The sequence below is a fragment of the Pezoporus flaviventris genome, unplaced genomic scaffold, assembly GCF_033815535.1.
Source record: "Pezoporus flaviventris isolate CSIRO_AGI_PZ_B2104156 unplaced genomic scaffold, CSIRO_AGI_Pfla_v1 ptg000002l, whole genome shotgun sequence".
Taxonomy (NCBI): domain Eukaryota; kingdom Metazoa; phylum Chordata; class Aves; order Psittaciformes; family Psittacidae; genus Pezoporus; species Pezoporus flaviventris.
In genome coordinates, this window is record NW_026892550.1 from 9,951,267 (window position 1) to 9,976,968 (window position 25,702).

Here is a 25,702-nt window from a genome sequence, read left to right on the forward strand (position 1 = left end):
AGGAAACACATGCAGTTTTGTAGTTCAGAAGAACCTCCATGGTGCTAAAGAAGTGGGGTGATTGGACGTGCAGTTAGTGGTTGAAAATGGTGTGGCCAGCTAGAACTAAGGAGGTGATCATCCCTTTGAACTCTGCACTCGTGAGGCTACACCTCAAATACTGTATTCAGTTTTGGGCCCCTCACAACAAGAAAGACATGGAGGTGCTGGAGCATGTCCAAAGAAGAGCAATGAAGCTTGTGCAGGGTCTGGAGCACAAGTATTATGAGGAGCAGCTAAGGGAATTGGAATTGTTTAGCCTAGAGAAGAGGAGGTTCAGGGGAGACATCACTCTCTGCAAGTACCTGAAAGGAGGTTGTAGTGAGATGGGGGTTGGTCTCTTCTCCCAAGTAACAAGTGACAGGACAAGAAGACACAGCCTCAGTCTATGCTAGGGGAGGTTTGGATTGGATATTATGAAAAAATTCTTCACTTAAATGGTTATCAAGCACTGGAACAGGCTGCCCAGGGAAGTGGTGGAGTCACCATCCCTGGAGATATTAAAAGGTGTGTAGATGAGGCCCGTAGGGACATGGTTTAGAAGTGGACTTGGCAGTGTTAGGTTGGACTTTATTATCTTAAGGATCTTTTCCAAGCTAAATGATTCTAGGAAATTCTGCCGTTTTGTTAGTAGGTGAATGCACATGTTAAATGAGGGGCTGATGCAAGCACTGAATTGTATGCTTGATTTTATAACTGAGAATTGTCCCATTCTAATAAACAGGAATTTTTAACATATTTAAAGCTTATCTTTTATTGGTTTGCTTAATCAGTGTACTAGACTCTTTAGGTCTTACTGGAGATGTTCTCAGTGAAAGCAGCAAGATCAGAACTTCTGCATAAAACCTTTGTCATTGAAAGTGGCAGTGTGTTGAAGTGAAATGGTTTATGGTAGCACACTGGTCTCACTGTTGGAAGCTTTTTTGATTTATTTCTGGATAAGATGACAAGCAATCCCAGAATAGCCCCGTGATTGGGGAACACAATAGATTTTTTGAGAGTTATGTTTGAATCTGCTCTGACATACTCAAAACAGGCCTGGAAAGATCTGGTTTGTCTTGCTGATGCCCATAGTTTCTTTGACTTTGTAACAAGAAAAGCTAATGGCAACATTCAGAACTGAAATACAGTAAATTGCTACCTTTGCCTGCTCATTGTTGTGTGTAATTGAAAGGACTTCAAATTGGATTGTGTATTCTGGATGGTTTACAGGCCAGGGAATAATACAGAACAACAACAAAGAAAAATATAGTAAGCAAGTATATTTAACTCTTTTCTTCCCCACTGAAATAAAGCAAGATTATTCAAAGCTTTCCTGATAAATTCTAGGGTAAAGCAAATCAGACTGCAGATGTGGGACTTGAAATATGCAGCCCTTGGGATTTAAGAATTAGATCACAGTGTCAGGTAATTTTTAATTCTGAACTTGACATTTCACAAAGTTGTCAGTCTTCACTTTCCTACTATAATCTGGCAGGTTAGGATGTGTTGTAAAGGTAGGGAAGCCTTAAGGACCTACTGAAGTCCTGTAGTAAGACTATTTTAATTTTGTGTCATCCTGCTCAATTACCATGGTTAAGAATAACTTTCCCCTGAGCTTCTATGAAGGACAGGTAAGGCACTATGTTGTTATACCTGCCCTTGGAATGGCAGTCCATCTGTCCCGCTGCCATGTTCAGGACTCAGCCTGTTTAGTCCAGTGGTAAAGGCTTGTGCATTAGCACTGAGGGTCTCTGCTGTTACACAAAACTAGTTTCTTAGCAAAGGACAGTATGCTGATCACAAAAATAGGACAGTTGCTTTTGTTTAGAAAGTTACCCATCCTTCCACACCCAGGTCATAGCAACACAGACCCACTGTTGCCACAGTCTACACGTAGTAGTTGCATTTTGTGCCAGGTCAGATCCTCTCTGTATTTGCATGCCCTGAACAGCAAGTGAACTCAGCTAGGGCTTGAAGTGCAGAGCTCTCCTTCCTAAGTGTATTGCATGCCTTATATATGGTGGTTGGAGTTCCAAAAGAGCAAAAGATCACCACCCAAAGCAATAGTGCATAAAATTCTCTGCCTAGGTTAACAGCAAAGAAACTTGAACAGCATTAAATAGCAGAGACTGTTCTGATCAATTGTGCATTTGTCATTTGTATTGTAGCACTGTGCTTATGTGGGACTGAGTGAATGCTATAGTAATATGAGTTATGCTAATCTAGCTGTCTCAGCTACATTAATATCTATTTTCATGTTTTCATTTTGTAATTCAATACTTAGTTGACTACCAGCCCTGGTAATTAGCTAGGAATATGCAGTTTAAGACAGGGTTCTGGCGTATCTGTTTATATTTGGTTTAATGGAGGATTAAGTCATGGGAAAACATTGTAGTAACATGCTAATTAAAAGATGAAATATTAACAACTCAGTAGTAACATTATAAAAATGTGGAACGTTTAATTAAGGAAAACAAAGAAAATTTCATCTTCTAGATGGTGATGCTGTATCACATCTCAAAAGAAAGTGAAATTGCTGCCTTTCTTTGATGAACTGTTTCACTCAGCATCTTTGGAGATGTTTGCAGGCAAGCCGCAGATTAAATCTCACGCCTGCTGGTTTGCTCACTGGGAAATGTTTTGTCCTGGAGCGTTGTACTCCAGGAGTGCCTGGTGGCAGCCTGGCAAGCCCAGCTGAGGTTGGGGCTGTTGGGGCTGTGTGTAAAGCTTCAAACTGTTCCCCTGCTTTGCAAAGTTTCCCTTTTGAAAAGGTGTGGGAATAGTTTCTATTTAGAAACTAATGGAAGTGAAGACCATGCAGCTCTGATAATGGCTTTTCTGAAAACAGCCAGAAAAATAGCAAAGATTGAAGCTTTGAGAAGAGAGTGGAAAGAACAAGGAGACTGATCAGAATTGGGATGCACCTCTGAAGGCGCACTGACAATGGTGCACTTGCCCTTCTGAGCAGCAGGGTATCCAAAAGAAAGCTCAGTGCTTGTTCATGAAAGTCAAGGGGTCAAATATTAGTATGTTCTAACCTCAGATGAATCTACTTGTTAAAGAAAAAAACCCAAGCAATTTCAGTAGGTGTGAAAACTGCAGAATGTGTTACGCCTGCACCGTCCTTTCTCAGATATTCAGCATCCGGCTTTTCAAGCAATCATCAGCCATCTACAATCCATCTAGGACTTTAATCTGAAAAGAGAAAGCAGCTGAATGCATAAATACAGTTATGTTGTCTTGATGTTAAGGGTATACAGCAGGTTATGTGGAAAAGCAGTAATGTTCTTGTAGGTCAGTGGCACTGAGCTGTATAATGTTCTAGTGACAGTTGTAGTGACAGTTAAATATATGTGGATCAGGAAAAAGTTATTTAACTGACAGTAAATACTACAAAATATAATGAGATAGAAAAGTGCTGCCTTACTGTCCAGGGAAACCAGTATATTATAAAACAATCTATATCATTAAAGATTAATGAAAAGGATGAAAAAAGTCTGGAGGAAGGCACATGTTGCTATATAGACACGTGTCACGCTGATTGAATCTATTTAAGCAAAACATTCCACTAAGTTCTGGGAAGATACAAGTAAATTTGCAGAAGTATCCTTGTAATCGTTGCCAGTGTTGGGGCTGCTTAACATAACATCGGGAACCTGCAAAATCCCCAACCTCCAATTACCAGTGGTGGAGCAGCCAGATAACATGCCTGGAGACTTCTGCTGAGATCTGGGCATTGTTATCTTGGGATTGTAAAGCATAACTTGAAAACAGACTTATCTGTGTAATTACTAGCACAGAGATTTATTCAGAATCAAAACATATGATCAGTTAATTCAGTTGGCTACTGTGGACTTAATGCTCTTCGAAGGGGAGTATCAGGATTTGCTGTCGCGTGAAAAGTGTGGTTGGGTGCGCTGATGGAGATGTCATGCTGCACAGGGCACAAGAACAAAAGATATTTTATGAAGCACTTATCTCCTTCTTGTTGACTGACCTCCCTCATCCAAAATACAGAAGGAAATGGTCAGCTAAATGAGGTACTTTCAAGGCAGCAGGTGCTCAATGCAGCCCATACATTTTGCCGTTGTGAGCTGAAACTTATGAAGCCCCACAGAGAAGCTCCATTCCTCAGTCAGTGTTTCTGTTTGCTATAAGTGAATGTGCATCTCCAATAGTCTGGCAAGAAAACAAGGAGAATTGGTGTTCCATCTCCATAGGAATGGGATGATAATTGCATTAATGTACAGGAGACACAGCAAATATAAAATTAATCTTTTTCAGTGTTTAGATATATCTATACAGAACTGTGAAGAGGCTTTCATCAGTAGCCACAACATAGGTTTAGAGCCATTGGAGGTGGGATATGGAATGATACTTGGATCTGCTGGGGAGTGCCATGGCCAGGTGGGCTGACTTACTGTGCAGCACTTACAGTTCAGCACTGGTATCATAATGAGTGATTTGGGCTGTTGTTTGTCTTGAAAGAGAAATATGCCATACATGACTACCCTGAAAGGATTCCACCTCCAAAGATACGTAGACATTTGGTATTGTAACTATACATATTACTGTTCTCAATAAGTTTATCCTATTATTTTTACAGTCCCTAAATTAGTCTGTGTCTGTTTCATTGCTTAGCAGTGGTTTAAGTATTTCAGTAGAACTTAGATAAGTAAATTAAAGCTGATTGCAAAATATAAACAACTAGCTTTTCCTGGCCCATATATCCACAACTTTGTCCAATGTACTCCCTCCCAAATAAAAGCATGCTATTCCAGCATGGGGTGATAGTGAAGCTCCCCAAGGTGCACATTGCATCTGGGTGCTGTAAGCAGCAGGACTGCATCTCATTCATGTTAACAAAAATCTTCTCATCATTCATGTGCATAAATACTTCAAGGTCCTTTATAGGACCTCCTTTTAAAAATCTAATTCTGAATGCTCTTTGCATGTCTTTCCTGTTTACCGGAAACAGAATTTCTCTGTATTGGTTTTCCAACAGAGCAGTGTCTTTTCAAAAATATGCTGCTTCTCAAATTAATGAGATTTTAGTATCTTCAGCTTTTTATATTTCGTGAACATATAATAGGTTTTAAAAATGAAAACTTCATAGAAAAATGTCATTTGCCAAAAATGAGGTTTTCTTCATATGAATAGATATTGCTAATGATTAAAATATGGGACTTAAAAATAAGTAATAAATGAGAACTCTAATGCAAGAATGAAAAAAATCTCTTTTAAACATAGGCAGCCAAATATAATTTTGAATTTTCATTACATTTTTTTCTCTTCATTCAGCAGCTTTACCTTTTGACAATTTAGTATATTAAACCACTGATTTTTAGTATAAGCTCATTTTATTAATGTCATAGGTGCATTTAATTTAGTAGATGAAAGTGATATGATTTCAAAACAGTTTTTATAATTTTATGTGATATCATGGACTAATAGTTCATGAAAATAAAACAGTATAAACAGCATTTATATTGGTAATTACTAAATTGAGGAGTATTTGATTTGTTGGCACTCCAATTCAGCTGAAATGTAACTGAGACCCTTACTCAACTGAGAAATATATTTGTTCTGAATATTGACACAGTTAATGGTTAATTGGCAGATGGTATCTTTGAAGCAGAGCTCCCTTAACACTGAGGCCTCTCACACTGTTAAGTGCTTCAATTATTTATGCTTTGCTGAAAATTTCTTTGTGTTGAAATACTAACAGTTGATTTAAGGCTGGAACCTTTTAATTTATGAATTAGACACTTTACATTTAAATGGCAATAACTTTTCTGTGGGGTATGTGTGTTTTCCCTACGTAGGAAACACTTTTGTTCTAACTCCTGCTGGGTTTTGGGGGGCAGATCCCATCTCTGTTTCCTGTATGGCCTCGTATCTGTGTTACCTGTATTGATTTTAAGTGCTTTGAGGGAGAGCATGCTGGTTGCAGTGTCCACACAGAGTTCCAGGTACCACAAGCCCCATCCATGCCTGGACTCTGCACCCAGTGTCTGCCGCACAGGAGCCAGCTTTAGCTGTAATGCATACTTTTGTCTTGGTTTGCAGCAATGCCATTACTTCTGGCCACTCAAGAAAGTGAAGCCCCTCACCAGTTCTTGACCTCTGCAGCCTCAGACAATCAGTGGAGCCATTCGCTGTTTGCATTGGTACCCTCATGGACAAATAAGATTTTGTTCAAACGAGAGTCTTCTGTTAACCTCCACCTGGTCAGTAATAGATGGTTTGCAACTTTTACTCTCTCTCAGGATTGTAGCAATTATATCACAAGCTGGGAATTTACTACCCAATTAGTACATTTCTAGTTCTGTCTCAGGTGGTTATGATCACTTGAAATGGCTTTAGCAGCACCAACTCATGAGATGCCCAAAGAGTTATTGTGACAGATAAACTACGTGATTGCTGTGTAAATTCTGGTAGACACTTAGTAATGAGATGGATCTGTGAAGTCTGATAATGTTATGCAGAGAGTATTTTGTTAGAGAATTGTGATGGCCAAAGATGAATATATCAATTAAGATACTAGTAATTACTTGTGGGAATAAGTAGTTCATACAAATTTAGATTAGAAAAAAAGATTAGCTATTGGAATAAAAAAGCTCTTAAATTTGGAGACAGTGCCACTATTTTTTCTCATCTCATTATTTACCTTTCTAACTTGTGCTGCAGTTTGTGAATTATATTTTCATACACTATGTAGACTTTTCCCCTTCTTCCAGATTAAAGATGTGTCCAATATGTCAGTTTCTTCTGGATTTGGAATAACCCTTCAGAAATGTGGTGTGGTAAGTTTTCTTATATTTGTCTTGTTAATTTGGTAGGAAGTTTGTTCCTTAATGTCCTTTAAAAAGTGGGAGCAGAATTGTGCCAATGCTGAGTATTTGGGAGAACATCCTTTTTGATGTTAAGATGGTTACACCCTCTGTAAAAGGCACAGTTTTGCAGTGTTGAGTCAAAACTGAAGTCAGTGAAATGTTCTCTTGACTTCAGGGGATTTTGGATTGTCGTAAAACTAAATGCTTCCGTGTGAATCTGTAAAATTATAAATGGACAAAGCCCAGTGAACTCTAGAAATCAGCCACAAGGCTGGGTAGAGATAGAGACAAACTTCTTTAGAGGATGAGATAAGCCTTCGGAGATATTCTTCTGTCTCAGTCATGGGTGCTGTACCTGTGTCACCTGTAGACTCCTTTTGAAGAGTAGGGCACTGGGCCTTGTGATGCCCATTGTATCTTTGGCCATCCTATCACACATCCATTGAAGAACCAACATGTCATAGTCTGCATATTCAGTGGGACACAGCTACTGCACAGTATATAATGAAAAAAGGTTTAATTTGACTTGTGTAAAATGCTTATGAGGAGCAAAGACTTCCCTAATATAAGGAAATTTTAAACCTTCCTTTTTATTTTTACTTCATGTGGCACAGGTTGATAGATTTACCTATACTGTTATTACTCCTTTCTGTTTTTTTCCCTGTTTTTGTTGATTAGTTGGTTGATTTTTACACCGGATGAAGCAAGTCTGAGTTTTTCTGTTTAGAGACAGTTTTTCTTACCTATCTCTTGGAGAGAGAAAGCACATCCAATTTTAAGACAAGCATGAATTCAGTACTTAAATGCTGCATATGAGAGTAGTTTCAGAAACCAGGACAGAAGAGGTGGTGTTATAACTTGCACCAGATCATTTGCTTAGAGAAGAATGAATATGCATCTCATCTCATGGCATAAATTACCTGTAATATTCTTATTGAAATGGCAGCATATCATAATTAATAAGGCTGAATAGTTAGCATTTCAGACATAAGAAGCAGTAACACAGATCCTTCTGTTTTTCCAACTGTAGATTCCCAATTTTTATATCAGAGCCTCTCAGAGGTAGTTACATGTTGGGTTTTTCCTGCTGTTTATAGCACAACGTCACATAGGCTCATTAAAAATTGTGAAATCCTGCTGTACATCGAGGTTAATCTGCTATAGATGCTAGGATTATCAGAAAATAATTTTGCAGACCTCTGGGTGTGAATTACGGAAAACTATGCAATTGTATATGATTGTTTTCCACATTTAAATGTAGTTCATATTTTATTTTCCTTTGCTTACCATGTCATCTAGTTCAGTCCTAATTCATCTGAACAGATGCTAAGAGAGACACTGGCCATATGGTGGTCTTTAGCTGTTTTAGATGGAAAAAAGTACATTCTGCACATTTTCCATTTAAAACATGAGTGATTCCTCGAAGCATGGAGATGACATATGTATACCTCTCGGAGACAGGATTTTTCCAACACCTCATCACAGAAATAACCTTATTGAAATTTTACCTGTGCTTCCAGGACCCCGTCCTTTCCTTCTTTCAAGAAGTGTACTCCTTTAAGAGCCTCATTCCATATTATGACATGAACTTTTTTGTAACAGTACTTCATAATGACAATAATCCTGAACAAAACTGAAGTAAATCTTTAAATTTGACTATTTGGCTTTTAATACATTTATGCGTTTTTTGTCTCAATCTTCTAAGTATTCTTGCATTACAGATTATCTTTGATTCTATGGTGCTTCATTTTTTTTTTAATCCTTTCCCATTTCTAGTTGTTCTAACTTACTCCCAACATTATTCCCACATTGCTTGTGGTAGGTGATAGGCAGTATGGTTGGGATACCTCTGAAGGGATGTTATGTTTAGTCACTGAATTAAGAACTTTATTAAATGAAAGAAACTGAAGAGAAAGTGCAAAATTGGTTGAAGAAAGAGAATGAATGGTGTGTTGGAGCATGCATTAAACCTTCTGCCCAGGGGAAGGAAAGGGCTAATGCTGCCATATTCCCCCTCCTGCCTGTGAATATACACATGCAACTTTCTCTGCCTATTTTATTGTAGGAATTTATCTAAATTACTGTTTACATCCCTTCTCCCCAAATGTAAAGGAATATATTTGTGCCTAATTAGAAGCACAGAAAGAGGCCCTGAAATCCTCATTTTTTTGCTTCATCTCACAGAAAGGCAAGGGAAAGGTGTGGTAAAATGAAGGGAGGAAAAAGTTTTTCTGTTTCTTCCTTTTTCCCCAGCTTCCTCTATTGCTGGTGCATACTTGTTTGTCTGCACAAGCCAATCCACACTTACTGTGAAGCATAAGGTAGTGCTAACAATTTGTGTAGTTTGAACCTCGAATCTTTCAAGGTGTGTTGTTTTTGTGATTGGGTCAGGTTCTCTGCTCTGTGGCTTTGGATTTTCTTTATGTGGCTTTGAGGCTTTTTTCCCTGTTTCATGTTGTTTGTGCTTTTTTAAAGGAAGTTTAAAGCCTTTGTGACTGCACAGGAAAGTTTGAAAGTCATATTGACTGCATTATGCCAGTTCAGAAACCAGGAGAGAGAAAATCTGCCCCAAATATATCACATTTTTAATATATAGTGGAGTTATGTCTCATAAATGTTGGGGTATAATTAATGATATACGAACATATGAAATTGGTAATATTTTCCTCACAAACATGATTGAGCCTATTTTTATATGTGCTGACAATTATTTGCAGAATCTAGTACAATAAATAGTTGGGTTTTTTCTTCCATAAAATCTGTTTCTTCTGTACAGTTGAGGGTTGAACTTGCTGCGTGTAGAACACTTAAACAGGTTTATTAAATGTACTTTTATTATTAGTACATTATTAGATATTATTTAATTACATTGAAAAAAACGCAAACAAAGCAATGTCAATAAAGTTTTTTTTTCTCCTTGATGCATAAGATATCCTAAAACTGTAATCTGATTCTCTACTCAATTAGTATGAAATGCAGAGATGAATGGTGTTACAGTGAAATCATAACTACATATGACAGACCCTGTGGCTGCCACAAACTCTGGTGTGAGTTCTGAAGACTGTCGCACAATTCATGTTTTTAGAACTTATTTCTCTGGGGGCTGCTTTATTTCCATTTGTGTGTGTTGTGATACAGACTAGAAAGGAAGAGGAAACAAGAGAAAAGTTCAGCCTGAAACGTACTTTGGTCAGTAAAATAAGTGTTAATTTAGTGTCATTATTAGAAGCCTGCTACAACATTAAGGATGTACTATAGGCCAGCATATTATAGACCTGATAAAGCTTTAGGCAATTCTGGTTTAATATGAGTTATATCAGGAGACAATTTGGAAGGTGAGAGGTCAGTAAGCAACTCTGTGCTCAAAGTAATTTTATTGAGAGGGTATAATTACTCAATGACAGTTAATGGCCTAGTGGAATAAGTAAATAAAATAATGTTGATGCATGTTGCTAGAGGTTGGTGATTAGCTTCTGAACTTCACCACTAACTGGAAGCAGGGATGGGACTTCCAAGCCCACCTGTGGCTCCATCAAGCCCTCTCATGGGAAGGGCGAATCAAGGCAGCAGCACCCTTCAGAGAGTGTGGTTCCTGAGAGCAAAGGGAAATACAGACCAAAACTGCTTAGAGAGAATGAATCTGCAGCAAGGGCAGCTTGCAAAAGAAACATCTTCATGGTACAGAAGTTCAAGTTTAAGGATTTTCCAGACTCTGCTTTTAAGGTTCTCATACAGTTTTGTGTTGTATGAGGTATCACAGGGACGCTCAAGGTCTTGTTTTCACTTTTGGTTCTGCATGAGCTGGGTTTCTAGCTCATGGGTTTCTGTCCCTTTGTCTCCAAGCAACAGCCTAACATACCAAAGATTAAAATCTTGGGAGCTGGAGATCAAAGAGAGTGGAGTGGCACTTGCAGGCCTCTCAGAATGCATTCAGAAAATAAGTTTACACATATACTGAACTTTTATTAGTAATCAAGACTATGAATTCTGATATTAAGATGCACATACAGCCATTTTGCACCATTAATGCTAATATTTCTGTTTTCAGGTGGATGTTGAACATGACCCTCAAATCGCACACATCACACTTCTGATTAATAACACCAACACGCTGCTCTCAACAAACATTACAGATCTTATCCTCCTGGACAATATCACTGGTCTTCACGTTCAAAAAAACAGTGGCAATAAGACCACAGATGGCATACAGATTTATAGCAAAGGAGTCTTGCAAGGTAACAAAATCTACAGGGAACTACCCTGGATTACAGATGTGGACAAGCATCTGTTCAAATCACAGTATTTACTTACTTTTGGTGGTAAAATTTCTGATTTTCTGATTATGAGTTAATACAGGTGAAAAACTTCGGAAGAGGTTTTGTCCTGCAGTTTACAATTGTATTAGCTCATAATTTGACTCCCACCTTTGAACTGCTTCTGATCTCCCAGGCACAGAATTGAGGCCCTGTATTCTGTAAAAGTCGCTACCATCAAAATTAATTAGAAACTTTCATGATAGTATTTGTTCATTTTGGATATTTTTAAAAGCTGCTGCACAAGCCATTTTAATCATACCTGACAAAGCTTCCTTCTTTAGCCAAGCATGGCAGATTGGCTTGCTGAAGTATTGAGAAAATGAACATGAGCTGGCAGTGTGCACTTGCAGCCCAGAAATCCAGCCGTATCCTGGGCTGCATCAAAAGGAGCGTGACCAGCAGGTCAAAGGAGGTGATCCTGCCCCTCTGCTCTCGTGAGACCTCACTTGGAGTAATGTGTGCAGTTCTGGTGTCCTCAACATAAAAAGGACATGGAACTGTTGGAACAAGTCCAGAGAAGGGCCACGAGGCTGATCAGGGGACTGGAGCACCTCCAGTATGAAGATAGGCTGAGAAGGTTGGGGCTGTTCAGCCTGGAGAAGAGAAGGCTGCATGGAGACCTCATAGCAGCCTTCCAGTATCTGAAGGGGACCTTTAAGGATGCTGAGGGATACTCTTCGTTAGGGACTGTAGTGACAGGACAAGGGGTAACGGGTTAAAACTTAAACAGGGGAAGTTTAGATTGGATATAAGGAAGAAATTCTTTACTGTGAGAGTGGTGAGGCACTGGAATGAGTTGCCCAAGGAAGCAGTGAATGCTCCATCCTTGGCAGTGCTCAAGACCAGGCTAGACGAGGCCATGGGTGATATGGTTTAGTGAGAGGTGTCCCTGCCCATGGCAGGGGGTTTGGAACTAGATGATCTTAAGGTCCTTTCCAACCCTAACGATTCTATCATTCTATGATTCTATGCATTGGAATTACAAACAGCCATGGAAGCAAGCAAGATGATTCATCAGAAATAAGGCAGCTCTTCTCAGGATCCGTTGTCCTCAAACTTAGCAATTTACAAATTGAAAACAAGTAGTTGAGAGAGAAGCCAGTTCCTCTCTTGGGAGTCAGTCTGTATCTTTAGTAGCAGTTGGATCATTGCACATTCATAAAATTTTACCTCTCGATTTCTTCATCACAAGCACATAGAAAATTAGTAGCTTGCTTCTGAGTCATGGTATTTCTCCTGGAGCTTCAGAAGCATTCAGTGATACCTGCTCCTGAAGTACCTAGTGTTATTTTACTGGTGAGAGGTTTCCAAACAGGAAGGGGAAATAAGTAGATCTGGGGTTGTGTCTGATTGCAGATAGCCAGACTCCATTTCTAAAAACAGCAGTTTGAGTAGCGGTACTGATTACAGGGCTGTTGTTTTTTTTTTAATGTCAGGGAATTGCTAACTCTTTGAAAGAGGTTCCTAAGAAACAATGTCCCTGAGAAAGAGTAGAAAAATGGCTTGCAGAGCTGATCTAGTAAACTGAGTTGGATTAGTTATTTAGTTTACATGTAACTACTGAATCTGGAACTGAAGCTAGCTTTTCCAGCCCATATACACTGCACAAATCATCATGAAGAATACTAAGTGGAAGAAAATTCAGCAGAACATATTTCTGCATAGTTTAAGGTTTGGTCATTAGAATATCCTGGGCTCAGCCCACACCTAGCTGGTAAGGCTGGACAGAATGCCTGTGCCTACACTGTCTTATGTACTGTCATACTGCATGTTAGTCATAAACAATTTTTTAGTGCTCCAGTGCACTGTGAGTCAAAATTCAGCTGAAATCTCAGTCAGATTTCTCTTTGATTTCAATGGAAGAATCAACCAGTTAGTGGTTACAAAGGGGCTGTCCATTTGATTAAAAAAATATAATTCTAAATATCGAATGTTGAGTTTTAATATCAGTCAAAACATGATGCTTTTCAGTAGCTTGAGGCATTTGTTAATTCAGTTCCCAGATCCTGGGCCAGATTTTCTTGAGTTCTTAGGGGCAACAGATAGGGTTGTAGATGGGCTCATGTGGCCATTACTCTGGATGCGGGGCATCTGCTGTTTCAGAAGGAAAAAGCTCCAGTACTGTCTCAAGCCTTTGCCAGGGATCTTCAAATAATTCTCCTGGGACAAAGCAAATCTATCCAAATCTCTCCTCTCTGAGCTATGCTGTTAGGCTCTGGCTGCCTCCTCTGCTGAATTCCCTTGAATTCAGTGTTGTGAGCTTACTGCAGCTGGTTTCCTAGGAGGGCACTTTCACTGTTGAGGAAGCATAAGTCTAAAGGGGCACCCAGAAAGCTCCTCAGATGTTTTATTCATATTGAACTTGCTTTTCAAATTTTGCAAACATCTGTAGCTGCAGCTGAGCTCAGCTGGGTGCTCCACTCTTCAGAGATTCACTCCCATTCTTGTTTGAAAAATGATGTACAACTGTACTGGGTTGTTTTCATGTCGGTATAGCTACTGTTCTGTTTTAAAAAAATGCAGACACAATACTTAGAGGCCACTAATGCACTGTCAGGTGTACCTCACCTGCTTAATCTACACAGCTGGGTTTTTTTTCTCTTTTAAAAGGTGGAGAATACTTTGCAGTCAACTACTCTGCACTTCTTGATGCAAAAGAAACATGGGATGGCAGGGTCTTGATGCTGCCTGCAAAGCTAACTTTCAAGAGTTCATCACAGGTATTTCCTTTACAATTTTGTTTTGCTCTTCACCGTTTTTGTAAAAACATAAATTAAAAAGAATCTCCAAGGCGGTGCTTGTTTGCCTAAGCAATGAGGCCTGCATGTAATGAAATTAAGTTCTTAGGCTGTCTGACTGCTTACCATAAATTTACAAATACATGAGTTACCCTTTATAGCTTAGGAAGTCCTAGACGTCCTTAAATAGGTGGAGTATGTTTGTGTGTTGTCCTGTAGCTTTTCTTCCTGCTTTTTGTATTTCTTTCCAGTTTAGTCTGTGAGAGATTGAAAGTTTTACCATTTTTTATCAGAAAAAGAATTTATTTTAACTAAAAAACAAGCTGAAGTAAACTAAAACCTCTTTGCTTGTAAGGAGAACACTTTTAGTGTGTGAGTTGTAAATCTCTGAAACAGATTGTCCAGAGAAGCTGAGAAATCTTCATCCTTGCTGATTTTTGAGAACTCAGTTGCACCAGGCTCTGAGACAGCTGATCTAATGAATGCTGGAGTTAGCCTGTCTCTTTGCTTTCTTCCAAAGTAAAATTTTCCAATTCTAAAATATGGCTTGATACTTTTATTTTATGTGGTTTTCATTGTTGCATGTAAAGAACCTGTACATGTCTTTTCATTTCAACTGTTGTATCTCCTTTGCTTTAGAGGAAAAAATGTTCAGCATGCATGAGAGTGTTACTAGCGTAGAGGTGAGCGAGACTTCAAAAAAACAGCGAGTTGTAAGAGTAGAGACGTGCACTGCCTGTGGCTCCTGTTCTGTGCATTTTAAGTCAACCAGCCTTTATAGGCATGTGATTCTGTGAGCACCGGAATATGCTTCTGTGTGATTAGCGGGAGAGTGTATCCCACAGAGTAGCTGCTTCCATGTCTGTTAGTGTTACTCCTAAGTACACTGCATTTTCCTGACAGATTTATTTCAGCTTTAAGCTTAATGAGAAATATAGCTTATCTTCTAAACACAGGGTTTTCTAGGGACTCTGGGCTGTTTGCTGCATGTTTGTTTTCATGCATGTAATATTTTTGTATCTCAGAATGCAACACATCTCGTATCACTGACAGCATCATTCACCATAACTGAAGAAGAAAAGACCAAGGTAAATTCTATGATTTCCTATTATGGTTTCTAAAAGGCCAGATAAGCCTTCAAAATTACATTGAATGCAGTGAACAGCACTATTCTTCTAGATAATTTTTATTTAAGATGGATCACTGCATCCATCACTGTTATTGCTTGAGTAATGAGTAATGTGTTCACCAAACTTGGTTTTCTTCCCCTACCCTTATTACCTTGACAGGCTGTGTTGCAAGGGGTCTTTTCTTAAGGAGCTGTGACTTGGTTGGCAAGATCACTGTGATTATTTGTGTTCAGGCAGAAAAAAATTGGTTTACCCTGGAACATTTTTTGCACGATTATATCATTTGAAATGTAAAGTTCATATGGATGGGGCATGCCTGACAAGGCCTTGAGGACTAGGCTGCTCATTCCTTCCATGGGCCTGTCCCATGAGTTTCTCTCTACCTTTAAAATCAGTAGTCTATTTGGAGATTGGGCACAGGGACCTCTTGTTCCAGTATTCTCTATTGCTGGGAATCTCTTGCCCTCTGAGCTTCTGTTAGTATAATTTTAAGTATCAGTATAATAAGTCCAGACTTGGCTTTCTCATAATTGAAGGTCAGGTGTTCACTCTATTAAAATGGAAGTCAGAATTAAACATGATATAAAGTAAAACTATACATGGGCTAGAGAACTTACTGTTCTAGTAAGATTTAAAGGGATTGGACATTTGTATAGCTAAGAATTATGCTTGGAATTACCATAAAGGTATTTTTTGGAAACTCATATTATTAAAGGTGTAAGCCATGCAGTAGTTGACTGGGTTAGAAAAATAGCTTTGTGAATAGTTTTCTGTAGAGTTCAGTGTGAATTGATCTACAGCCGCTGGTGATGTCTAAGCTAAGACTATAAGCTACATTGGTCTCTGCTATTACTATACTTAAAACCTCTATAGTGTGGGGGTTTTCAACTTGAATTTGATATTTAGACCTCAACAGGTTCTTGGGGACTGTTCCATAGTTAGGTAAAATTGGCTCAGCTGCATCTGGACTTACTAAATGAACAGATTTTGTAATTAAAATGTGTGGTAAAGGTGTGTGGAGAATGCTGTTAATTTTTAAAAACTAAAGCTTAGAAATTACAGAACACTTCATGTTTCACATTCATAGTGTTTGCCTTTGGACTGTGGCCAAGCATAAGGCATTTCAGAATGAAATCAGTTTGTGCAAGGAAATTATGATTAGCTGAAAAAGGTGCGATGTATTGTATTTCATCCATACCTTCAGCTGTCATAAATACTCTAAATCTCAGATTATATTTACTAAAAATCATTATTTAAACCTGTTAATGAGTGTGGTAAAGCCAACATACTTGTGATTATGTGAATAATGAATGTTGACTTAGGGGGCAGAAAAGAGAGTTAATTGTGTAGACATGGCAGTGCCATGCTAAGTTGGTTCTGTCAGCTTTCACATGGTTTGCTTGCACACTTGGCTACTGTGTGGTTCTTTAAAGTTTTACAAACCCTGTGGATTTTTCTTCTGTGCCACTGGAAGAAAGTGCTTGGTTGCCTGTGACAAGGTAATTTTGTGGCTTATGAAAAAAATATGTGTTGCTCATGTGAGTGTCCATGTCAGATGTCTTCCCGCAATGCTTCAGGGGCTGTGAGTACTGAGTGCCTCTGCCCTTAGCTGGGTGGTTTTGATGCTGTAGTGAAAAGGACAAAAGAAAGTTCTCCCATCTGAGCATGTTGCATGGCACAGATATTACTTTGATCTGACTTTTACCAGACTTGCTTCTGTCAGCATCCTTCAAATTAGCAGAAGTGCAGCAGTTTGTGAAAGAAACGTGGGCCTGTAATGCCTCTCTCCAGTTTGGGAATGGCTGAAGAAGTTAGCTCCAGATGTGGGTTTTGAGGCTTACTGGTGTGTCAGTGGTTTGAAGGTTGACCTGCAGTGCCAGCACTGCTCCTGCACCGTGGCTTGTGCAGGGGCTCTTCTAGCACCTGCCCTCACCATCCACAGTGATGCTTTTAGATGTCATTAGGCGCCTACTGTGTCCTGCTTGCAGGTACAGCCCCCCAGTGACATTGACTTTCTTTCCAGAACCCATTTACTTTAAATGTAAAAGCACAGATGATTTTCTTTCCATTTATCTCCATTGGAGCTTAACTTTTGACAGAGCTGCCTGCCCTGGTGCAGACTGACTGTGCTGCTGTAGGTCTCGACTTTACTTAGAAAGTACAGGTAATTCTCTAGTCAGCGCTTTTTCTCTATCAAAAGCTAACAAGCTCCATTTCAGCTTCACCAGGTTCCTGCTTTCCCCAGAAGCCTGGAGAGATCCCTAAATTTCACAGAGTGCTTGGAGATAAATGAGTGTGAGTTCAGGCAAAATGAAGTAGTTCCAAAGCAGCATTTTTTCTTCCTAAGTATTATGTACAGCATCTCCTGTTTATCGAAAGTGGTTAGACCACAGGCAGATCCTTGGTATGGCATAGCTAAAGAACCCTTCTATGATTCCCTCTTGGCCACCTAGTGTGACTGGAGAAGCTGGGGACAGCAGATGGTCTTCAGAATTGCAGTTTTTCCAAGTCCCACACAGATGTTTGTTGTCTCAGTTCAAGGGATATGAGCTAAACCTTTTTGAACTGTGTAGGGCTAAACACTGTTTAGGAAGGGGAGTTACTTAATATTTACAGAAACATCTTTCAGATGAATTAAAAAATGAAGATATTTTGATACAAAGTGATGCAGCTTTAATTGAGCTCATGACAAGGAACTGGTGGGCACTGCAGAGTGAGGTGAGGACAGAGCTGGTACTCAGCCACCCAGTGGTACAGAGTGTAATGGGAGCAATTGGCCAAAGCTACATCAAGAAAAAACATTCAGACAGTGTGATGGTAGTTACACATGGAACTGGGAAATTATTGTGTTGCTCCTCATTTTCTTTTCTTTCTTGTTTCCATTAAAAACTTAAAAGATATTGAAATGTATTAGAAGGAATTCAGCACATGGGTGGCTTACTCAGATAAATACTTAGTCCCAGAACATTTTAGTGAACCTCAAGGTGCTTCAAGGGTTTACTTATTTTAGACTAAGCACATTAAAAATAACCAAAACAAAAAAAAACAAGCCAGTCGCACCCCTGTCTGTCAGAGCAATTGTTGATTGTACATGTACAATTCTGTGAAGTAAATCTTGGATCTTCTTGGAGCTGTGCAAGTGCCAAATAGTAGCCTGTATTAACGCCTTGATGATTCCATTAATACTGACATCATTGCCTAATTCATAGAATCATAGGATAGCTAGGGTTGGAAAGAACCTTAAGATCATCTACTTCCAAGCGCCCTGCCGTGGACACGGACACCTCACGCTAAACCATGTCACCCAGGGCTGGCTCTGTCCAGTCTGGACTTGAACACTGCCAGGGATGGAGCGAGCATTCACAGCTTCCTTGAGCAACCCATTCCAGTGCCTCACCACCCTAACAGTAAAGAATTTCTTCCTTATATCCAATCTAAACTTCCCCTGTTTAAGTTTTAACCCGTTACCCCTTGTCCTATCACTGTAGTCCCTAATGAAGGGTCCCTCCCCAGCATCCTTAAAGGCCCCCTTCAGATACTGGAAGGCCACTATGAGGTCTCCACAACTGAAATTATTTTTAAATCAGTGAGTGCTGAGCATCTCCAGCAGCTTTGAGGAGGTGAACCTGTGCAACAACAGAGTCTGACATGAGGCAGTTCCTTTCAGTTAGATACGACAGGTTTTCAGTGTACAAAACCAGAGAAAAACTAGGCAGTAAAAGCATAAAATTCTAGTGTTAAATTGAAATAAATCCTTTTCAAATTGTGAACCATGTTTGAGTATTGCTTCCTATGCAGAATTACTGTTGACTGCATGGTTTCTGCTTTCAGGTTTCTGTTCCAAGAGGTGACCAAACCCAGCCTGCAAGAAGCATGTTAATTATTTACACTTTCTAACCCCAGCAGAGTGATTAGTTTGTGGTGAAATATTATACTAATAGCTGTGTTTTGTTTTTCATTCAGAGATCTCAACGAACTAAACAAACACTGAATTAACTCTTGCTACATGGAGCATGAAGTAGAAATTAATTTTTAATGGAATTCAATTTAAAGATTAAGTTAACTGAAATGAAAGGTCTGCAAAGTTGTTAGCTGGCTTGCTGTTCCAGTGCTCCAGCTATTCTTTTCCGACTCCGGCTTATGCAGAAACTGCAAGGGTGTACACACACTGGATGGTTTTGTCAGCTGTCAGTTACATATTTATGCTGAAATTTATACTGGTGCTTTTTCCCTATGGTAGTTACTCAGTTTTATTAAATTGAGATATAGCCATTAAATAAAGGTAGGCAACATCAGAGCAAATTTTCAGAGCCTCTGAGCAAGACCAATTGCCGTCAGTTTCAATGAGACTTAGGAGAGTTTGTCAACAGTGGAAAACCAACTGTTAAGTACAGGACACCCAAAAGTCATAGCACCTAAATTCAATCTGTGGGAGTTCTGTTGCTTGAAGTTACACAAGAATTTGGAGTAGGTGAATGTAACAAACCATGCTGTCTTGAAAACCTCAGAAAATAGACACGTGTTTGAAAATATTAATAGAAATATAGAAATTCTAACTTAATGCTGAGGAACCCTGAAGTTGCGTGAAGCCATTTAAAAATAATTTGCTACTTTCCTTACAGCTATAATCTTTGAGTCTGATCTTTATATATAGTCAAAATGTAATTTTAATAATGTGGTCTTTTAATTTCAGATTTTGTACAGCCATGCCATCCATGCTTCAGGGTTCTTCATTGCTTTTTTTATTTCACTCGTACTGACATGTGCTGTCTTTTTCATCATTTACCGAACCCAAATATTAAAATGGAGTTTCCGCAGTAAAAACCAGGTAAGTCATACTGTCCATAATTCTCTTTAAACTTTTCGTTGATTATATCTGATGGTATAATTTGCCAACTAATACAGATAGTCTAAAGACTTTTTAAAGATAAATAAAAAGCCACCAAGTGATGGATTGCATGTGCAGGTAATACAATCTCTACAACCTCTAATGTTTAGCACAATCAGATTTAGAGGGAGTGTAAGAATGATAATCTGATCAAAAGAACTGCTGTCAGTACCTGGATGTTAGCTTCAGACTGGAGGGCGATTAGCCTTTGTCTGTTAGTTTCCTTTCATATTCCTCTCTTCGTCCTCTCCATCCCTCAAAGTGAGAAGCAGGATGTCTGTAAGTTATAAGCGTTTGCCAAGGGAGCAGACCACTTACCTTGAGCACAGGAGACTTGTTCCAAATTGTATTTCTGATTATCAGGAATAGGGATTTGAATTTAGGTTCTTTGGATGTGCTTTAATTTCATGGAGTGACTGGACAAAACAGTCGGGTCTGGGGATGAAGCATTTTCAGTGCTCTTTATCCAGGCTGTGCCAGATTGTACATACTGAGACAGAGAAAATAAAAATCTGATAAATATTCATCATGTTGATCCAAGTTCCACCCTATGCTTCTATTAATTGTTTATGTATTTATGTAAAGTGCAGCAGCTTCAATGGGAGAGAGCTAGAGCCGTCAGTCAGAATATCACAGTGATTAGAGCAGACCTCTAAGAGACACGTACTCAGATGTTTGAGTCCCTTCTCTGCACGGACCATGCTGGATCTCCCATCCCCCTGGACTGACCAGAGGAGCTCATAAATCACTTCCAGCCTTATTTTCTGTGATTGAAAATTACTCCCTGAACAACTTTTAGGTCTGGAAAAAATATTCCTTTAAATGAAAAGGTCATGCCTTGTTTCTTTTTAACAGAAAAAGCTGTGATAATGAAATAATGAAAAAGGGTCAGTTTGGTCCAAGAATCAAATATTTATAGTGGGGTTTTGTATGGTAATTTTATTAGCCTTTAGTCTCAGTGGAGTCTCCGAACCACAAACTTGAGTCAATTCCATCATTCATAGGATTAATTTGCCATAGTTTACCTCATGATGCTGTAATCTTGCCATATATAATTTGTGTAAGTTTAAAACAATTGGCCTAGAAAGTTTATAGTAGAAGATAACCTCCTAGAAGGCTTTCACAAGCCTACTGAAGTCAGTGTAGAGTCTTCTGTCTTCTCCGTTCATGTCTTCATTTGTACTCCAGTTATATACAAAAAGTTCAGCTTGAAACAAAGTAGTATATTTGATTTCAGATACGTATCTGAATTGTGTATCTCTCTATAGCCTCTACAGCTGTACAGTTTGTACAGATAAGTAGGAACCTTCTCACCCAGAGTTAACTGCAATAAAATCAGATCAGATATTCAGTGTAAATTGTTAATTTTTATTTTTTAGGAGATGCAGCATGAACTCATCCAGAATCACAAACTGGAGCATTCTCAGTTTAATTCAGGTGATCTCTTTAGTGAAGATATAATTATGAACGACCAAATCATTGATATTCTGTCCTTTGAAGAACCTGGAAACATGCTTCAGGCTTTAGAAGAGTAAGAACTTACTGCTTTTACATCACATTTGTTATCAGCCAAACCTTTGAATGTGTTTTCAGTATCTGCCCTTTAATTTTTTATGCATAAAAACCTTAGGGTTTTGTACTGTATTAAATAGCCATCTGTGGGAACTGAAAATCATATTTCATACTGCTTCCACTGTAGAGGTCACAACTCCACCTAGGCCCTAGGCATGCAAGTTTTCCAGTCCAAATTAACATCTAGGTTTGCCTCTTTAAGGTTCACTAAGGGAAACTTTTCATTGTACAAGAAAATGTTGGAAGGGTGCATTCTGCTATTGTTGAACACATTCTGCTTTCAAAAGGCTGGCTTTTGTCCTGAAAAAGAGAGCCCCTGCTGGGTGCCAGCATAGCTGTTTAGCAGCATATTCTGGCAACACTTGGATCAGAGTCTAAGGAATGACAGTTTATAGAGCTGCCAGAAAGAAACCACATAGCTGCAATTGGAGTGATTACTGGGTAGAGCAGGGAAACTCTCCTGATGTTGTTGAAAGGCCAGTCAGGGCTGTTTGACAGAAACGTGCCGCTGTTAAAGGTCATCTGTTTGTCAGCTGAATTTGATTAAAAGGTTTGATGTGAGGACAGAGATTGTTTGTTCAGTCTCACCATTAGCTCCTGCCAAGACAGGTTACAGGCAGTATTATGCAACTATAAATTCCATAGAAGCTGAAAAGGAAAGGTTACAGGAACCATGGAAGTAATCTTTCTTGAAGAGTAACAGCATTATCATTATTTCATAATTGGGATACTTATCTCCGTAAATTGCATATTGGTCTTTGCTTTTGAAACTGTATAGCAGCTCAGGCTTTGAGAAGATTTATCCTGAAAATCATTATGTGAATATGAAGAAGAGGTTTAGATATTTTTTAAAGTAACTTTAGTATTAATTTATTTTAGGGATAGCAAATGTCTAGCTAGTTCAAGGGGAAAGAAAAGTCAAAAAAGCTGTACTTTCCAGATATGATTTACAAAGGTAAATATTCTTGCAAAACTTTGGATTGGATTATTTTCATAACTGGATTATTTCCAAACCGTAAACCAGGATTCATTTGTTAATTTGAGTATGTATCCAGAGGCTAAATATTTTTAATATTCTTATGCAGTTAGCACAAATATCTTCTGCTTCTTTCCCTATGGTTTCTGTTTTCTCTACCTCTAAGTAGATAGAGCATTGCAGTGAATAACATAAAAGCCCATTAGCAGTCAGTAACCTCCTTCATCTTCAGAGTTAGCTTTTCCCTCTTGCAGGATGAGGGTAGTAGATGGTCCACAAAGGTAGCCGGAGTTACAGTCATTCCTGCTATGAGAGGTGATTGAAAGGGTGATAGACATTACTGTGAAGGGCTCAAATCAGTCTCTGTTAGCAATGGGTGCTTCCCAATCCCTATTTAGATTATCCCAATTCTTCGCATTTCTTGTCGTTTTAAAATGGACCTTCTGATTCATTTTATACTAGGTGAAACACAGATGTGGTTACCATGTTTTCTTCTATTCTTTCCCTCTTTTTATTTGTGCTTATTGAATATGTGTTTTCAATTACTACAAACCTGTTTCTCTCCTCTCTTACTGGTGGTGCAGTTTGACTGAGTGTGGATCTCTGCAATGTGAACTTCTTGCCCTGAGTTCCCTTTTTTATTCGGAGGTGAAAAAGGGCACTTCTACGATATGATTATTCTCATCCCAAAGTAGACTTCCAAAAATTGCTCATATGGCTTCTGTGCCCACTGACCCTAAAGCCTGGTGCCTGCGCTGATTAGCTCAGCTGTAGGGGTCTGGAGGTGGGTGAGATGCATCCCGTTCTTGTGGGCTGGTTGGTCAAAAAGGCGGCACAGCATTACTTTAATGCTTGTAGATACATGCAGTATTGTTTCTGCTTTCTTCAGTAGCTGTAATACAACCCTTTTTTTATCTCTCATTGTTAACACTTTGATATTTAACTTAGGACACTTTCTGATATTGTAATGTTGGTTCCTTATTCATTCTGCAAGTTAGGACAAAGCGGTGCCGATCTGTATTCCTTAAAGGTTTCATTTTAGTCTTGTACTTCATAAACTGTTGTACATTATCCTGGTTTTTAGTTGATTCCAAAGACAAAGATCAAATACTGTACCACTGCCTTAGGAGCATTTATGAGCAATCTAGGCTGAAACCAGAATAGGATGATTCTTCTTTCAATTACCTGCTTTAGAGATAGTGATTTGTAAAACATAAGAAAGATGCTGCATTTTTAATTTATTAATGGATAATTGCAGTAAATTTGAATGGATTCTGTGCTTCAATTAAATGTTGTAATTTTACTAATTGTGGACACAATCAGTTTTTCAGCAATGTTGCATTTTGTTTTGTTACATTTAGTTTCACTCAATAGAATAGTTGGGTTTTCTGTAAGGAGCTGTGAAATGAGGTTTGTATTGTCTCACAGGAGTGGTAGTTACACTGAGGATGAGAACCAGGCTTTTACTTTGAGCATTATTTTTATAAGTATACCAATATAAATTCTAGCATCATAATCATGGTTCTTATTATTTGGGGAGGGAAAACTATAGGAGCTTTTGTCAGAGAGCTTTGAATACTTCGGCATTTTCAACCAACATCTTGCTTGTACACTAGTTTGGTAATTCCTTCTGCATGTATTGGTGCAGCTGTGTGTCATTTTCTGTACATGGCATACTTATAAGCTTGCAAACATAATATAATATATCCTTTTTAAATTTCACTGTGATAGTAAACATGTTTGGGATCATTCTGGTGCTTTGTTCTTTGGTCCAGACACAAATGAGAAAATTACTCAGAAAAGTATGAGCCACAGGATTTTTTTGTGCTCTTTACAACATAAAGCTATGTTAATAGTTAATGTCTTTTACAGTGCCAAATTGTTTAGCAAATACATTAGGAGCATGTGTTCAATATTTATGGACAGGGACATCTTTGTAGTGTAGACAGTTTGCAACGTCAGGAGGATTGGCTAAAGAACAAAACATACTTTTAATATTTCATAAGGAAGCTTCTTAGTTACTCATTTTGTGAGTTTAGTCTTAATAAGTCATATCTTTGATGTACATTATGCAGCAAAATAGCTTGGCTTTTATTCTCAGTAGGTTCCTTAATGTGTATATTCCTGAATGTTCTTCATTGGCAATGAATCCTAATGAGGAGAAGCTATATGGTTTGAATTTTGACATGCGCCCTAGATGATGTTCCAAAATGTTGTGGGTCCCTTTTTCTATATGTCTAGAACAGAATATGAAGAGAGATGAGCAGCTGGGGTTTATGTCCAATGTGATGAAGTCTGATCATGCTCATAGTCTCAGAAGATAGTTGTTAAATGCAACTTAATTTCTTTAAACAACTTTCCATTACAACTTTTATTTTTAATCTTCATTTTTTATATAGCTATGCTTCCTTGAGTTTGTCAAAGCTCTAGCTGAACTTGAAATTGCTTGCTGATACACAGTACATACTGCCAATTATATTAGGAAATCACTGAGTAATATGCATGCATCACAGCTGATTTATAGTAGAGGACATTGAGGCCAATGTACTAGAGAACAGGATCAAACTGTCTCCAGAGAGCCTTGACAGAAAAGTCAAAAACAATTTACTACCATATTAGAAGGTCACTTTTTACTTCTAAATGTAAATTTCTTCCTCTACATCTCAATTTAATTTTCTAAGAGCAAATGTGTTGGGTTTTTTTTTTAACCCTGAATTCAGATTAGAAGTATGAATAAAAGATCACATTGTTATAGCAGCTAGACTTGACTGTTCCTACATAGAAAATGGTGAGAAATAGTTACATTGTTAGTACAAGAAAGCGGTTGAGGTGATAAATTTCTGTATGTCATAACTTCTAAAAAGTATGATCAAAATTCTAGAATTTCTGAAGGGAGGGTATATTCATTTCTCTGTTTTCATGCAATGTGTGCAATGCAGAAATACGATAATCACATGGATATGACAGTAAGATGCAGTGAATACACATAGAATAAACGCAACATTTGTAGGTCTGTATTATGAGTGCTCTTATAAGAATTATAAGTGGCAAGTGCATAAACTGTGTATTTTTTCCCCATCATAGAAGCTCAAATGCTTAATAGGTAATAGGACTTCATAATAGGGGAACTGAAGAAAACAAGTCCTTTGAAATTAATGAATACATAACTTTTTTTCATCCCCCAAAAATAGCGTGTTTCTTTGACATTGGCAAAGCGAAGAAATA

At 38.4% G+C, this 25,702-nt stretch overlaps 1 protein-coding gene across 8 annotated transcripts in view; it reads left to right on the top strand.

Annotated features, from left to right (window-relative positions):
- The window catches only part of EVC2 (EvC ciliary complex subunit 2), a 437,493-nt gene that overhangs the window by 4,012 nt on the left and 407,779 nt on the right, over nucleotides 1-25,702 (top strand). For 7 of the 8 annotated variants that reach the window (XR_009746147.1, XR_009746150.1, XM_061468980.1 and 4 more), the window contains 7 exons: nucleotides 6,091-6,251; nucleotides 6,762-6,827; nucleotides 10,906-11,092; nucleotides 13,784-13,893; nucleotides 14,937-14,999; nucleotides 19,735-19,869; nucleotides 21,309-21,460. Coding sequence is in view for 6 of the 8 variants with exons in the window: in XM_061468980.1 (XP_061324964.1) it covers nucleotides 6,091-6,251; nucleotides 6,762-6,827; nucleotides 10,906-11,092; nucleotides 13,784-13,893; nucleotides 14,937-14,999; nucleotides 19,735-19,869; nucleotides 21,309-21,460 (874 nt within the window). In the remaining 2 variants the exon portion in view is untranslated. Of the gene's footprint in view, nucleotides 1-6,090; nucleotides 6,252-6,761; nucleotides 6,828-10,905; nucleotides 11,093-13,783; nucleotides 13,894-14,936; nucleotides 15,000-19,734; nucleotides 19,870-21,308; nucleotides 21,461-25,702 lie in introns of those variants that run through there. The other variant, XM_061469024.1, reaches the window with a different exon arrangement.